Raw genomic sequence first — 16,439 nt, forward strand, 5'->3', positions numbered from 1 at the left:
AATTAAAGCCTGTTTCTTTTGATTTAATTAGTTTCCATATTTCTACTTTTATGAGTACAAAATTTGGAAAAAAGCAGCCCCTAAATCAGACATTTAATATATGCTTAGTGCTTTTTAGGAAAAAAAACCCACAAAGACGAGTTACAAAGAAGGTACGTAGTTAGACTCTCACAAAGCATTGCTGACAGCATGAACTGCCAGGCAGGAGACAGCATTATTTGAGAGCTATGTCCCAGCAGGTTGGGGTTTTTTTTGACAAACACCAACTGAAGTCTACACAAAGGAATAGGAATGGGGAGTTATATTCTTATTTTTCCTTTCCTGTGTCAGCAAAAGCATGCAAGTACCACCAGTATTAGCTACACAACTAACTACTGCACAACCTTCCATTCTATACAGATGTTATCTAGAGAGTCAAAGCACACATTTACATAGTTATTCAAAATCCAGTTCTAAAACCAAATGAAAAATTTGTAAATAAAGTTTGGATTTTCATCAAGGCTGATTAAAATACTCTGTACATGACTCCCTAAATTTTTAATAGAAATTCTGTAGCTACATTGAGTAGTGCATTTGTTGGCTTATACTAAGTGGAGACTAACTGGAAAAAATTTTAACCTGCACACACACTGTATTACAAGGTGAAAGGCTGCAATTCTGAAGAGTTCAGGAAAAACCCAAAGAGCAGAGGTCTCCACTATGGTGCCTTGCCCAATGCCATTACATTACACTCCTGAGGCTTCCACAAACTGAAACAGAGACCGTGGCCTCAAAGAGGTCCTTCATCTTACAAAACATTGCTGAGAAGAAGATCCTTGGATCTGTGGATCACCAGAGCCTGCAGAGCCCTCACTAACCATAGGGGAGGCACAAGACTGGGTGGGGAGAAGGCATGAGAAACACTCTTTTGCAAGGATCTCAAAAAGGGAAGGCCAAAACAACAGCCTTGACCTTTCTGAATACCAGATCTCATTAGAAGTGGCCACTCCAAGGATAGAATTCTTCCTGGAAATGGGCCCATCTAAAGGCTCCGCATGACTCATGCCTTGCTTTAGCTCTTAACAGGAAGACTAATTGATCTGCAGGTGACTGTAGTGAATTTCACATTAATTAAACTGGATTATTCAAAGTAATTCTTGAAAATGAAAGACTGAATTATGCTTTATGTGTGCCAACTTTATTTCATGTCTTCATGTTGAAGATAACTTTTCTTTCATAAATTCCCAAGCAGGAGCTCCAAGAAATCCCCTTTTGCCTCAAGATCTACAAAGCAGATCACAAAACCAATTTGATGTTACAGTTGTAATCAGCAAACTGCTCTGAAGAAATCTTTCTCATTAGATTTCTACATTCTCACGTCTGTTGTCTAATATTAGGATTATTATAATTAAATATTAAAATATATGAAATATTTAAATGTTAATTCAGGTGTAAATAATTAGTAGAAGTAGCAAATAAATATTAATATCAGAAATTAATAGAAGCTTTTTTTCATATTTTAAAATTGTATCCAGAGTTGACACAGCATGTAAGCAACTTATTTATAGAGCAATGTACACTCTTAGAAATTATATTAATTACATTAGAGGAATTTTTCCCTTCAGTTTTCTTTATTCAATGCTTTCAGAGGTACCACTGTGGAAGTGCCAAAGTAAAAGAACCAAATTAGATTTAATAATTTTGTGTTCATGTCAGATAGGAAGAATGTCAATGAAACTTTAGGGTTTTTGGTTTTGATTTTTTTTTTAAACAGGCAATAGTTAAATACAGTTTCAGTATTTAATTTTTATTTAAAAGCCTCACTTTCTTTTTATTTGTATTGTTTAAAATTTAAAATATCAAAGTAAAAATTAATGATTTGTCTATGTAAAAAGGCTTGAGAGCATCAAATCTTCACCCTGATACATAACATTTGTTATAACAAATATAATACAGTCTGAAATATAACATTTATAGTGCCAAATTCTCTTGTTTGAGCATACAAATCTCAGAGAAATTTCTGCTGATACTGGAAGCTGAAGTTAATTTTCCAGTATGTATTTCCCTCACTTTTCCATCAATGGGAATGAATGCAAAGCCCCTGTTTTGCATGACTTGAGCTGGGCAGGGTGGCTGGACCTGTGCTGCTGGCCAGCCACAGGATGCCCAGTGCCTCATCATGCTCTTGCTGAGCCTGTTCCCCTGGTGCCACAGGGCCACCGACAGTGCTCGCCCAGCCCCAGTGCTCCTGGCTCTCTCCCTGCCTCTGCACCTCTCCTTCCCAAGGGAGCCCAGAACACAGCGGGCTGTGCACAGCTCATCCTTACAGCAGGGATACAGCAGTAGCAGCAAGGGTGGCTCTTCCTCTGGATATCACCTACCCTGGACTTCGTTTTGTAGTATGTATTTTTAGAGATTTTACAGCTGTGATTGCAGCATTGTACTGACTTGGTTTGTTGAGCTGTTGCTAAATGATGATAACACTATGCTGATTATTTGCCATTCCTTGTGGAAATGGATGTGGGGTGGGTAGATGAACTCTCATCTGAGAAAACTCTTCAAACACAAACCTAGCAAATTCTGGAAAGTAAGTGGAATAATATACTGCCTAAGAGCTGGATAAAAGCTAGACAGACAGAAGAGGGAAATGTAAGGCAAAATGTCAGAACCTTGCTGTGGACCTCATAGAAAATTAAAGAGAAATAGGAAAATTTTGGTAGATACTAACCCAAGACCCCAAAATACATTATTCTTAATAGATGTGTTTGAAAGACAAGTTAAATCTTTATTAAAAATGTGTATGTACTATACCTGATGTGGAGTTCTCCTCCTACAGACAAACCCACATTACCCTTTTACCCTTATTAGTCCAGAATTCATGTGGTAGAGATTGTTGAGAATCACATTCTCTCTCACTGTAGAGGAATGTGGCTCCCTTGAAAAGAAAAACTGTCCTGTTTTCCCAAGTTCACCATAACATCACCAATGACCTTGCTGCAGCTAAACAGACATACATAAGCATAAAACCGAATTTACAGAATACATAAACAAGCAACAAAATCCAGGCCCTCAGATAAAAAAAATAGCTCCTAACATGATCAAAAAGCATTTGACTTTTTTTTATGATTAATTACAGTGTTTTTAATTAAAAACAAAGGTCTCACTCACTTTCATAACTGAATCTGATGTGAAAACTTACACTGAATTTAAGGTATTATTAAGGACAAAATCTATAAGGACTTCATGCTATAGTTTCAAGCATGCCAGCAGGCAGAAGAAGTAAATCTGGCTGTGAAATCATTAAGATTTGTTTGTTAGGCCTTTGGATTTTTTTTGCAAGGCAGCATTAAGAAGCAAGGGAATTCCAACATCACAAGTCTTTTGAAATCAAACTCCATGTATTCATAAGAAATCAAATTTCAAAATCATTAATATAGACTTATAAATCATATATTGGGGTTGTATTACTTGATTCCTTAATGCTTTGGCTGTGTGGATTAATTTTGAGAAAATGCTCAAACCATAAAGAAATAATACCAAACATGGTTTTATTTCCCTACATATCTAAAAGATACACTTGTGAGATTTGAAATCAAGTAGGTGCTTTTCAGAATATTCTTAGAATTAAAAAAATTAACATGCAGTTTTTTATAGGTAATGCTTAAAAGGAATTATGTAAAATATCAGTAGCAAGGGACATGCTGAAGGTTAACTGCAGCGATTTTGAAATTTCATTTTGGCAGAATTTGGAAGTCATACATTTTAACTGGTTTGCAAACAAACTACTTCTTCAAATCCAGATTTTTCAGCTAAAAGGGATCACTAAACTCAAAAGACCACTTACCTGAGTCCTCTAAAGGCATATCCACAATGACTTGGTCACTGTATTTTCCATATAGACCATTAGAGCAAACAGCAACTATCTGAAGTACATAACTTGTATTGGGCAGCAGATTATTTAGAATAGCCCCCTAAAAGAAAAAAACACATTTAATCATTTACTTGCAAGTAAGTATCAAGTATTTGAAAATGTTAATTTTTTTTATAACACATTTTTTTTATGAATCATAAAGCTTCTTTCTTCTAATATTATAATGCGTGCTTTTTATATTTTATTGTCACAAATGGTTTTCACTCAAATTAAAAAATAAACTTGTGACTTTTTACAAGGAGGATACCAAATCAAATAACTACTTAGAATTAAACACAAACTTAGGTAATGTTATGTGTGATGAGTCTTAAAAGAGGGTTAGAGGAATAGGTCTCATTAGTAAAACACCATGAAGCTGTAATCAGTAACTTAGTATTTATAGCAGCATAATTGAATTGAATCTCATTAGTTGCTTGTGTAGGTCATTCTTTCACATCCATAAGCAATGAAGTACAGATTATTATTAATTGACAATGGGTTTTATGGCTAAGGAGCTCTGTGATTGACATGGTCATGGCAAGTATAGGCAAATCAAAGTAGCAATCTGTAGAGTTTCTCCCTGTTATGGACAAGAGAAGCTTTTTCTTTTGTTTTAAATTGTCTTTGTGGCTTTTCAGCCAAAAAATGAGATACTCTCTCTTCAATCAGCTCCCAGCTACAGTTTAATCCCTCACAACAATTAACAGTCAGTTGTTACACCATCATCCCTTTTTATGAAACTTGAAGAGTTTACAGTTACCAAGTCCTGATACCCATCTGTCAGAAACTCATGCTTAGTCTGGTCTTCTCCATCCAGCTGTTGATAAAAGACAGCAAATCTCTCAATTGTGGTGTCGTACACTACGCGAGGTCTTTCCCATGTAACAAGAAGACTAGTATAATTCTTTGGATCAGACTGAACATTTTCAGGTTCTGAGCTGCAAACTGGAAGGAAGAAAAGAGGAAAGAATATGATATTTATTAAACAGCACAAGTAACTCAACTAAAATCCTGAGATACTTCCTGAGAAAATTAATGGAAGTCTTTATGTGTGCCTCACTTTTAGATTTCTGCTAAAATATTTGAAATAACATGTCATTATAAACAGAATCAGTACTTAAACACTAGATTTCCAAAAGCAAGTAATGTTGACGACTGACTCTCCCCTCCCTGCCTCTTACACCATATTTTGTGATATATTAGTATCCAGTTCCTAAGAAATAAAATATAAATGATAAAACATAAAGACTCTTATATCTGTCCCGGGAATCAAAAACTCTCAACAATTCTGTCTTTATGGCTCTATCAAAGTAGCACTAGAAAAGCTGCATATTCTCACACTAGCTATAATAGATTAATCTACAGTAGATTGTTTTTAATGGTTAAAGGTAAACCTATCACCTGAATTTCCCCCCAAGGCTGTTCGAATCTTTTTATAGTACTAAAAGAAGAAAGAAAAGGCAAGTAAGAAGAAGCTAAGTATTACATTAGCAGTAGTCATTTCATGTTCTTATATTTTAAGGCTTGTTATCATATTTTTAATTTGACTTTTGCACAAGCAATTACAGTCATTCCCTATTTGGAATAAATGAGGGATCATTTTTTACATCTCCTAATGTGCTTAGAGCACTATATGAGTATATAGAAAAGACAAGCACAAAAACCCCCAAACAACAAACTATTCAGCTAACTAGAAAACAAGCGTAGACCCTTTGGAGTTCTCTAAAAGGAAGCAAACACCAAGATGCCTCAATGCTTTGGGGGACAATGCTGCATTTTGAGAAGTGCTTCAGCTTTGCATTTTGCCACTTAAACACAAGGGGTCACTCAAGCCCCGTCCAAATATTTATTAAAATATTCCCAGGGAAGGTGGGCAGTTCTGAGCAGCCTCTGTCTGAGCCAGTCAATGCAAAATAAGCAGCACAGCTTTTTTAATTTTTGTGTTTGTCTGTGTAAACTAATAGTAGAGGCAGCGTTATTCTGTGTAGTTTAGGTGAATTCTGTTGCCAGGTTTTGAATCTACTGTGCTGTATAACTGATACACCATTTAATTAATTATAATTATTTAATTGAGGCAAAGGAAGAGCAAGTTAAAAAAAAAAAAAAAAAAATTCATGCTGTGTCCATTCCATTCCATTTAATTCCATTCCTAGAATTTGTCATTCCTCCTCATTTCCACCAGATGGCACGGAGAAATCATTGGACCAGCAAAGATGATTCCCGTCTCAATTCTGAACATTAAGACTAATAATTTAAACAGATTTCATTATTTTTCAATTAATCTAAAGACTCCTCAGCTATTTCTCCTCAAAGGTGTTTAAGATTCTTGTCAAAATGCTTTTTTATAATATAAATAAGCTTCTTTGTACTCCAAATTCTTCTCTACAGTCTTTTTCCTCCCTTCATCTTTTTTGCTTATGAGTGAATTTGGTTCTGAAATCTCCATCTGTATTCAGACTCAAAAAGCAGCATAATAAAACTTTTAAAGGTACAAGGTTGATGCTTCCAGTGTTATCTCTTTGTTTTCCTTTCTCCCTTTCCAGATGGTTCTTCTATTTTTTCCCACAAAAATAGTTTTCCTTTTTGTTCTCCTCCTTTTGATATTCAGTTCAGCTATGACTGACAATATTACTACATGACAATCACCTACATATTATTTCGCCTCCATTTCTTCCCAAAATGTTTTCTCTTGCCCTTCTTTTAATGTCACTTCAAAAATCATCCTGCTGATCCCTTTTCTTTCCTACCAGTCAGTAACACAGAAGTACTTTACTCTCTGCCTTTTCCCATTTTCCTTCTCCAGAGACTAGAAAAAGGAGACCACATGACAACATACCTAACTAAGTACTTCTGCTGTGATTCTGACTTTTAGAAAATCTGAGCACACCGACTGCAAGAAAGGGAGTTCTTGAGTCTGTCACTAGCCTGAAGCCACAAATATTAAACTGGATTACAAGTCACAAGCAGCAAAACACAAACGAGCGAAAAATTCACAGGAAGTCAGAGGCCTACTCAAACCCCTGCTGGACTTGAATTCAAGTCTCTGCTTTCTCTAGGTGAATACTTAGATTCTGGTTTTGTGTATCACATCATGTTGTGGTAAAGCATTTATCTTTGCTTACTCTTCTGTGGAATAAAATGCTACCCATGTAACTTAGGAAATTTTAATCTAAACTTAATTGCATCATGGGGAACCACTAGGGTACACCAGCCAAATCATCGCCAAAAACTGCCTCGGCTATGTGTTTGAGCAGAAGACCTTTATAAGCTGCCCAAATTTGGCTTCCCCTCTCCCCCCCGCCTTTGTTGCTTTCTTCTACTTGAGATTATCTTTTTAATTCAACTTTTCAATTGTTGAAGCCTGAAATCACTTGATTTACATTCAGATATTCAGGGGCGCTGCAGACCCCTGAGAGTGTGTGGCAAAAAGCAATTTTTTTAGATTCCAGATCTACACTCTGTCTATAATGGAGGTGCAGCAGCACAGCAGATGTGTGCCAGGCTGACCTGAGCTGGCCACCAGGTGCCCTCCCAGACACTTGCCAACTCCCCCTCCTCAGCAGGGCGGGGGAAGAAAGTAAGGTGAAAAAGCTGATGGGTCAAGATAAAGACAGAGATTGCTTGTAAAGGCCATCATGGGTAAAACAGATTTAACTTGGGGAAATTTATCACCAATAGAAATAGAGTAGGATAGTGAGAAACAAAAACAAAATTACAAAACCTCCCCACCCTTTCCTTCTTCCCAGGCTTGACTTCAGTCCTGATTCTTCCACCTCCCCAGTCCCAGTGGCATAAGGGAATATGGAATGGGAATTGTGGTCAGCTTATAAGGCTTTGCCTCTGCCACTCCTTCCTCAGGCTGTTCCTCTGCTCCAGGGTGGGGTCCTGTCCACAGGACACAGACTGTAATGAATTTTCCCAGCCTCTGTAGAGTCTTGTGGAAACAGACTGCTACACTGTGGGTCCTTCCTAGGGTCAGAGACCTGGCAGATCATCTGTGCTTGCACGGGCTCCTCTCCACAAGGCACAGTAGAGGAGTCTCCACAGTCTGCCCCAGGACAGGCTGCCTCACCATAATCTTCACCATGGACTGCAGGGGAATCCGTGCTCTGCTACTGGATCTACTCTCCTCCCCTCCTTCTCTCACCTTCTCACGTCTCCCTCACTCCTGACTGCGGTGCAGCTTTGTTTTCCCCCCTGGCTCTGTTGGAGGAGTGTGCTGGAGCCAGCTGGAACTGTCTGTTTCTGGCTGGGGGCAGCCCTGGGCTCTCCTCAGAGACCCCCCATAGCCAGCACTGCAATGCCTGGGCACCCACACCCCACACTGCCAGTGAAAGGGACCCACACACGGCTGGGAACCTGGGAACTCACAATGAAGTCATGTGGACTGAGGAAAGGGTAAATGCACAAGTGCTGACCCCATGTCTCACAAGAGAGTTTAACTAAGACAGCTGAGTGGTTGTATTTCTCATGGGAAAACAGGCTGACTCATACTTTCTATCAATATATATTGTCACTCTTGAATTTTAAGAACCTATTGTTTTCTATACCTTACTAAATCCAGGAAGATAAATAAGAATTAGGTTTCAGCCTTTATTCCCAGGGCTTTACCAGAAGGGTGAGCAGATGGAAAGTCACCCAATGTGCCCAGCAGCCACCACAATAGTTCTCAGGTTTACAGGAATAAACAATGATTTTTATTATGAATGGATTTGCATGCCAGCTGAGGTTGGTGGAGGTTAAGCATTGCAATTTCAAAACACTTTTTTTTAGGTGAATCCTCAAGTATGGCTGCAAGGATTAGTCATTTTAATCTTCTTAAATTGCTACATATCACATAAGGAAAATTATATATATCACTAGGCAGGGTTGGGGAATGAAGCATCTCCCATGCCCTTAGCAGGACTGTGCTGTACACCAAAAATGCTGGGGATGTCACTGTGAGAAAATTCCTGAAAATATTTTGAAAACTCCTGAAATTACTTTATTATGGAATAGAAAGATTCTTCTAGCTTTTCTAAGAAAACTTATCTCTACTTAAGAAATGTCACATATTAATTACAGCAATGAATCAAGCAATAGGCATTACCCTACTGCCTAATGAGAATCCACACTGAATGCAACAGGAGAAAGCTGGGATTCTAGGTTTCACAACACAAAATAATTTTTCAGTTATCTACCTGAGTAATAATCAGTCTTGGCATTTAACCTACATCCTCTAAAATGATTAAAAAGATTAGTTTTTTCTGTCGACTACTATGCAATATTAAAAACAAATAAGCCTATTGACTTAGAAATTTTGGCATTTGTGTTACAGCTCTCACATCTGAACATTTAAGTTTAATGATTCCTAGGGTTTTTAAATTTTATTTATCTTAAAATGGAGGCGAAAATATAATCACTTCTCTAATGTTCTACATTAAACAAATCCTATAGTTGCATTTATGTGTGTCTATATACACATGTAATCCCATAAATACATAAAAGTACATGTATGAAAACACATTTCTCATCTGGAGAACACCCATAGTCTGTGTTTAAGTCATCTGTTTATGTCTAATTAAACACAGTTCAGTGAAATTGAGTTAAAGAATCTACGGGTATTTCCATCCAAGCAGCAACATAGTGCTTCCAGTTGAAATGTTTCCTATATATTCTTTTGTCCTTGTTGGTATAGGAACCAGTGACTTCTATATTTAGTGCCAAATCTTGTTTCTCATTACATTTTGTACTATTTCAGTCGCATAACCTTCACAAACTTCCCTGAAATTTTAGGTAAGACTGAGAACAGAATCTGGCTTCTGGAAGTCTCTCCATCTATCACTTTCTAAGCAAACTACACAAAATTAATTTGGTGACATCACTTCAGTCCCCGTTGAAAAATCATTTTCACTACATGATAAAGAACCAATAGGTTTGTAAAACAAAATAATCTTGCAATCTCTGAAAAGGCAGCTTTGTTGAAGTATGAAACACATTAAAAGGGCAGTGTAAGGAAGCTTGAACTGACGTGCTCTTTACTGAACGCTTGGTCAAGACAAGCATTTAATTTTCCACTCCATTTAATCTGACATGTTTTATGATTGCTGTTTTTTACTCTGAATTGATAGATTTATGACTAATAACACAATGTGCTACTTTCTACACAATTTAAAATGAGTAACTTCATACTTGGATGAATCTTTTACTGAAAATTGCCTTTTAACTTGTGAAGAGAGGAATGACTATTCAGTAAGTACCTGCTTCATGAATTTCTTCTTGTCCAGTGTAAGAGGAAAACACTTGCCCAAAGAACTTATATTGCTGTTCTCTGAAGTTGTTTTGCAGGTAATCCATCAGCATAACATAGCCAGACTGCTGCATTGTAAGCACTTCACAGAATACAGCTAACTAGAAGACAAGAGGAAAAAAAGAAGTTAGAAGTCATAAAAATCGACCAGATTCCACTAACAGGCAAAAACTCTGGGGAAAAGATGTTGGATGAAGTCTCACAGTTGAGTTATCCGGCACTGATAACTCATGGCATGGCACTGAACTTTTGTTCTTCTGTACTATCAGTATATCTAATGGTTTACTCCACAAGTATTTTTCAACCACTCTGCTGTTGGAGCTATGCTCTCCTCAGCATTACCTGGGGGTGGCTGGGGAAAAATCCTAAAAGTGTTTTGTACTCCTCTTTTTCTGAGCTCCAAGTCCAGACAGCCTGGAATATGTTCTTACCCTATTTTAAGCCAATAAATTGCTCATATTCTAGTAATAAACTATAAAAAAGTAAAAGATAACAGAATTAATATATATACCTTCTAATTTAATGGCTGCATGAAAAACTTCTAACTAGATAAAAGCTTTGTTATTGAGCTGGCAATGAATGCCATCAACTTTTACCATATACCTGGCAATTGCTTTTCTTTGGTATTATACATAATTCTTTAGTTTTACTACATTAAACAAATTACCTGGTTTTCAGAAATACTTATGGTATCTTTAAACACAATCCATTCAACTGTTTCAGAGCATGGAGGAGCTGATAGAGACCCATTATAAGTGTAATATTTGTCTGTTGCATTTGGCAAGAGATTCAGCAAAATAAATGGTTCTAAGGCAGCCTGTTTTCCTGAAAAAATTAGAAAGAAAAATAGAGTCAGATAGTTAAAATACTACAGAAGCAATTAATAAATACAAATCACACTCTAGAGAAGGACCACCATTCTAGGAACATGCTAATTTAGAGGTTTTCAAAATTTAATCTCCAGAGAGACTAGCATACAACTAAATCATAAAGTCTTTTATTTAGTTTGAAAAAGTATAGCTCAAACCCAACTTAGTTTACTTGAGAAGGTGTACTAAGTTACTCTACTAACGAATAATTTTAGTATATTGGTTCACAAGAATTTTCTCACCATAAGGTTATGTGCAAGGTACCAAACCCTTGTCTCACTCTTGAATTCCAAAGAAAAAAAGTTTGTTAAATCTTTGTTCTAGGTCTCATCATGTGGCTTCAAACACTCCCCCAAATTTAAATCAAATTGTTCCATTTTTTGCAGGATCCAAACTGCCACAGAAAATCGCTGCCTGGGGAACTGTTGCCATTTTAGACCTGAGAGTTAATATTACTCATGATTGCATGTTGGAATGCATGAAGTAGAAACTTCTCTGAGTTCCTCAGAGAGAAAAAAAATACAGAGATTGAATTAAAGCCTTTAGAGAAACTAAAATATATTAAGCCATAGATATAAAGTAAGAGTGTAAGTAGTTTTAAATAAGTAGAAATATACCTTAAGTGCCTTAAGAAACTGTGTTAGCTAGTGAAAAGCCCTGAAGCCTAGTTTAAAGTTCAGTAGTGTTACCTTTTACGGATTTAACTTAGTTCCAGACATAATGAAAACACAGGAAGAACACAGATTACATTTCTAGATAGGAAAGATAGAATTATAAATGTAAACAGATAATGCTCTATACGTAGAATTTGGGTAAAGCTGACACTACTTTTGTGCATTAAGAATTAAGCTTAGATTGGAAGAATGTTTTAGAATCGTGTTTTTAGCTGATTGGATGATTTATGAATATAATCCCATGTATTGGAGTGAAAGCAGCACCATCATCATCATCATACCCAAAGAAGAAGAACTTCTACAACTGGTTTTGCTGCTGTCCAGACCAAGAGGACTCTAGCTGGGAAGCTGCTGCTCAGAATTTGGGACTTTAATACTCTGAACTCTTTCCCTTTGAGACTGATGCATTCATACAATAAATATCTTCATAGCAACCAACAATTGCTCTTGTCTCCTAGGGACCCGAAGACCCCCATGAGCCACTTGACAATTGCAGAAGAAGAATTTCTGTAGATCAGAATTCTCTTTTAAATGGTGATAATATAGTGAAAAACTGTAACAGCTTTACTGGGTACCCTGCCAGCTGTGAGTAAGCATGAGGGATTGCTGGAAATCCATCCACAGAAAGCTAAGGGTCTGCTGGTATGGCAGTAGGGTCCAGCAACAGAAATTGGCATAAATGGTAACAACTTCAGCAAGGCAGACTTTTTTCAGTCTGTGACAATTATCTGCTTTACTGTCTGGTGCATCCAAAAGCTTTTCACAGCTTGCAATACTGTAGATCCATATACACCTTATTTCAAGCTATAGTTACTCATTTCAAGTTCCTCCCTAATTGCTAAGTATTTACTTCTGAATATCTAATGAATTTTCAGACTGCAATCTCATGCTTTTACAGGTATGTTACTTCTTTAGCCTTGTACAGATTTCTGAACTTTGTCTTCGTAATTCCTCAAAAATTTGGTGAGAACAGCAAAATGCATTAACAGTTGACTACAGGGGACTGATGCTTTTCTCCTCTGTGGTGACTTCTCTGCCAAGTTAAGGTTTAAGAGCTGACTTGTCTGCCCTCTCTCATTCACATAAGGAATGAAGAGGAACATTTAGCAGCATCGAGCAAAGCACATCCCTCCCTTTGTCCTGTCAAAATGCTAATCAGCCTTCAGACAGAAGCTTGCATTGCTATCTGGTATGTGTCTAGTTAACACATTCACCCCTCAGTGTGGAGGCTCCGATGGCAAGGGCAGTAATGTTGTGGAAGGAGGCCTCTGATGTATGAAGTTAAAGTGTAAAGAGAAGATTTTTCCCATAAAGAATAGAAGGAGAAAATCTTTTCCCATAGTTCTTTGCACTGCCATTTCACTGTACCCCAGTTATATGTACCCAGTTGTCCTGTGGGCCATCCTTCCCCTTTTTACCTTCTATGTCCTCCCCTAGAAAGCCCTCCCTTCCCTGTTTCCCCATTAGCCCCAGTTTGCAGCAACTCTCTGCCTGTTATCCCATTGGCTCTCCCTCTCCCTGGCCCCTCCTATGCACCACTTTCCCCTGTTCCTATTGGGCCCTGACCCTCGGATCCACCCCCTCAAAGCCATACATATCCCTGGACCCTCCATTGTTCCCTGTCTTCATTCCTGGACCCCTTCAGTGTGTCACTGCAATAAACCCCACTGGAACTCTGTACAGAGACCCTTCCTGGCTCTGTGCTGTTGCTCATCTGTCTGTGGCCTGCTTGTGAGTGTGTGTGTGAGTGTGACTGCAGCCTGCCCAGAGGCCTTCCTCACCAGAGGCGCTTTTGGGAAGGTAGCGTCACCTGACCATCACCACCCAATGCTACACCGCAGAAAAAGTGAAGTCCATTTTATATAGATGGTTGGGGATGTGAAACTTCTCATTCATAACAAGAATCCTGCCATACATTTTTCAACTCTGGATTTTAGGATACCCTTTAATGAGACTGACAGCCAAGATTCCCAAAATCAAACACCTACAAAGAATGATGAAAACCAGAAAGTTTGTCTAGAAGGAACGGGAGTCCTCCTCTGCAGAGCTTGAGAACTCAGCAACTGTGATTCAAATAAGCACAATACAGATATGACTGACAAGGACAATTCATGTATATCACAGACAAGGAGAGATTGTGTGCTTTTCTTCAGAAGAAACAACTTGGTTTAGTCATGACCTGAATTTCTTGAGCTCATCTGCATTTTATTCAGGAAAATTGTATTCTAAGCATTGTTGAAGTGCCATGTAGTGGCTGTATTGTGAATCTTGCTGCTGATAGTTTTACAGCTCCTTTGAGGCTGTAGGACATGATCTGTCTTGATGTGTTACTAGTTCTCCTTTGTGTTTCACAGAAGATGACCCACAAAAGTAATGAATTTTAACTACTTTATATTTCCAGCTCCTATGTCTTTCTAACTTAGGAAAGGTGTTTCCTTTTAATCTTGTTGAATAGTGTTTGTTTTCCAGAGGAAAAAAGAAATCTTGATTTTAATGTCACACTTTTGAAGGCTTTTAAAACAGCCTTTTACATTCAAGAACCATTACATAAAGGAAAACTGAGACAAGGTTTCCTTAAAGTCATGGACATGATGTAAAAATATATCCCTGTTCAGGACAGTGCTCCTTCATATTTATTTTCCTGCAAAGACACCATGAAACTGAGTTAGAAACGTAGCCCAGATCTCCTTGTGTACCACGCTGAAGTTCATGCGTCCCACTTAGCAACCGCTACCAATACAATATATTTGGACTATTTGGGATTTACACAGAAGCTACTGAAAAAAGAATTTCTCTTCTCTGAGTCTACTAAACACTGACAGTCTCACTCATGCAAGACCCTTCTTGCACAGTTACAGCAGTCTTACCTGGCTTCCAATGTGATACAAAAATCCTGACATGTATGATTAAGAAGACTTACATAACAAATCAGATTTATCTGGATTTAGCATTTAAACAGTTACAAATTTCTCATTATAGTTATATTTATTAATTTACGCTTCTGTTGTTACAAACAGTCTTGGGGTAAATTAATCAGGAAAACATGAAATATCTCAAATTGGAAGAAATGTATGAGGATTATCAAGTCCAACTCCCTGCTCCTCACAGGACTACCTCAAACTAAACGATATGACAAAGAGCATTATTCAGATGCTTGGTGCCATGACCACTTACTTCTCTGGGGAACCTGTTTCAGTCACAGATCCCCATCTCAGTGAAGAGCCTTTCCTAATGCCCAGTCTGAACTTCTGACACAGCTTCATCCCATTTCCTCATGTCCTACCACTGGGCACCACCAAGATCAGCAAATGCTTCTCTGTTGCCCCCCTTAAAGAAGTTGTTGACTGTGATGAGGCACCCTTCTCCAAGCTGAACAAAGTGACCTCAGACACTCCTTGTCTTCAAGACCTTTCACAATCTTGGTTGCCCTTCCCTGGATGCACACTAATAGGCTGATGTTCTTACATTGTGGCATCCAGAACAGCCCCCAGCACTCGAGGTGAGGCCCCAGTGCAGAGTAGGGCTGGGCAATCCCCTCTCTCACCCACCTGGCCATGCTGTACCTGATGTCCCCAGGACACTGCTGGCCCTCCTGGCTGCCAGGACTCAAATTCACCTTCCCATTAAACCAAACCCCAAAAATCTTTTTCCAAAGGGGTGATCTTCAGACTCTCACTCCCTGGTTTGTATATATAACCAGGATTACCCTTTCCCAGGAGCAGAATCTGGCACTTGCTTATGTTAGATTTCATGTGGTTTGTGATTGTCCAGTTCTCATTTATCCAGGTGACTTCTGTAATTTGTAACAAAATAACACAACTGAGTAATAGAGCTCAATGCTCCTCAATGTCTTTAATGTTTCATAATCACACTGAAGTGGAATTTAGTTAATTACTAATCAATAAAACATGGAGGCAAACTTACCAAAACGACTAACACTATCTACTCCATTAATGATTGCATTATAATCTGGATTATCTTCTAGTCCAATCTGTTAAAAAGAAATTGCATATTTTAGCAGTACAGGCTTCACAAAAAAAACCAAAAAAAACCCAACAAACCAAAAAAACCCACCAAAAACCAACAAAAATTGAAAGTTACCATTTACCACCAAAATTGTAGATGATTTAAAGCCAAAAAAACTTATTTTGCCAATTTTCTTTTCTGCAAGAATAAATTACAAAGATACATGCAATTTTTTAACTCAATGATCACACATTGGAACCAGTTAAATTCAGTTTGAACATCTGCTGTATGACACAAAGATATATTTTGTTTACCTCAAACAAAATTGATAAAGCTCTTAACTTTCCACTTCCTTTAACTGCCTCTTCAAAATCTGTAAACTGATCTGCATCATAGCAGTAGATTTGCATCTGCAATTAAAAATGTATTAAAATGTTATATATAAAAAATGGTAGAAATTAAAAAGTACACTTATTTATATTCCCATTTTGAGAAAAAAAAATCCAAACAAGAAAATTTAAACAAATGTAGGGATTTTTTACCTATCTCATTTGAGCTATCTGAGGATGAAGAATGGAATTAATAAGCAATTAGCTATGTAAAACCAACCTCTCCTAGAAAACTATTAAGGATGTAGGAATTACCATTTCAAGAAGCACAATGCTTTCCACAGATAATACAGTAAGCTGAGATAACTGGACACTTGGCCTAGGGTGCTTGGTGAAATGAATCTTTACATCAGTGATAAAACA

General features: G+C 37.6%; 1 protein-coding gene across 8 annotated transcripts in view; it reads right to left on the reverse strand.

Moving 5' to 3' along the window:
• Positions 1 to 16,439, reverse strand: part of PTPRZ1 (protein tyrosine phosphatase receptor type Z1) — a 136,385-nt gene that overhangs the window by 44,840 nt on the left and 75,106 nt on the right. For all 8 annotated transcript variants that reach the window (XM_023918548.2, XM_023918547.2, XM_023918545.2 and 5 more), the window contains exons 5-10: positions 16,002 to 16,097; positions 15,646 to 15,712; positions 10,846 to 11,003; positions 10,129 to 10,279; positions 4,650 to 4,834; positions 3,824 to 3,950 (exon numbers count right to left, since the gene is read on the reverse strand). In XM_023918548.2, the coding sequence (XP_023774316.2) occupies positions 3,824 to 3,950; positions 4,650 to 4,834; positions 10,129 to 10,279; positions 10,846 to 11,003; positions 15,646 to 15,712; positions 16,002 to 16,097 (784 nt within the window). The remainder of the gene's footprint in view (positions 1 to 3,823; positions 3,951 to 4,649; positions 4,835 to 10,128; positions 10,280 to 10,845; positions 11,004 to 15,645; positions 15,713 to 16,001; positions 16,098 to 16,439) is intronic.

The sequence above is a fragment of the Cyanistes caeruleus genome, chromosome 4 (assembly GCF_971803275.1).
Source record: "Cyanistes caeruleus chromosome 4, bCyaCae1.hap1.1, whole genome shotgun sequence".
Classification (NCBI taxonomy): Eukaryota; Metazoa; Chordata; class Aves; order Passeriformes; family Paridae; genus Cyanistes; species Cyanistes caeruleus.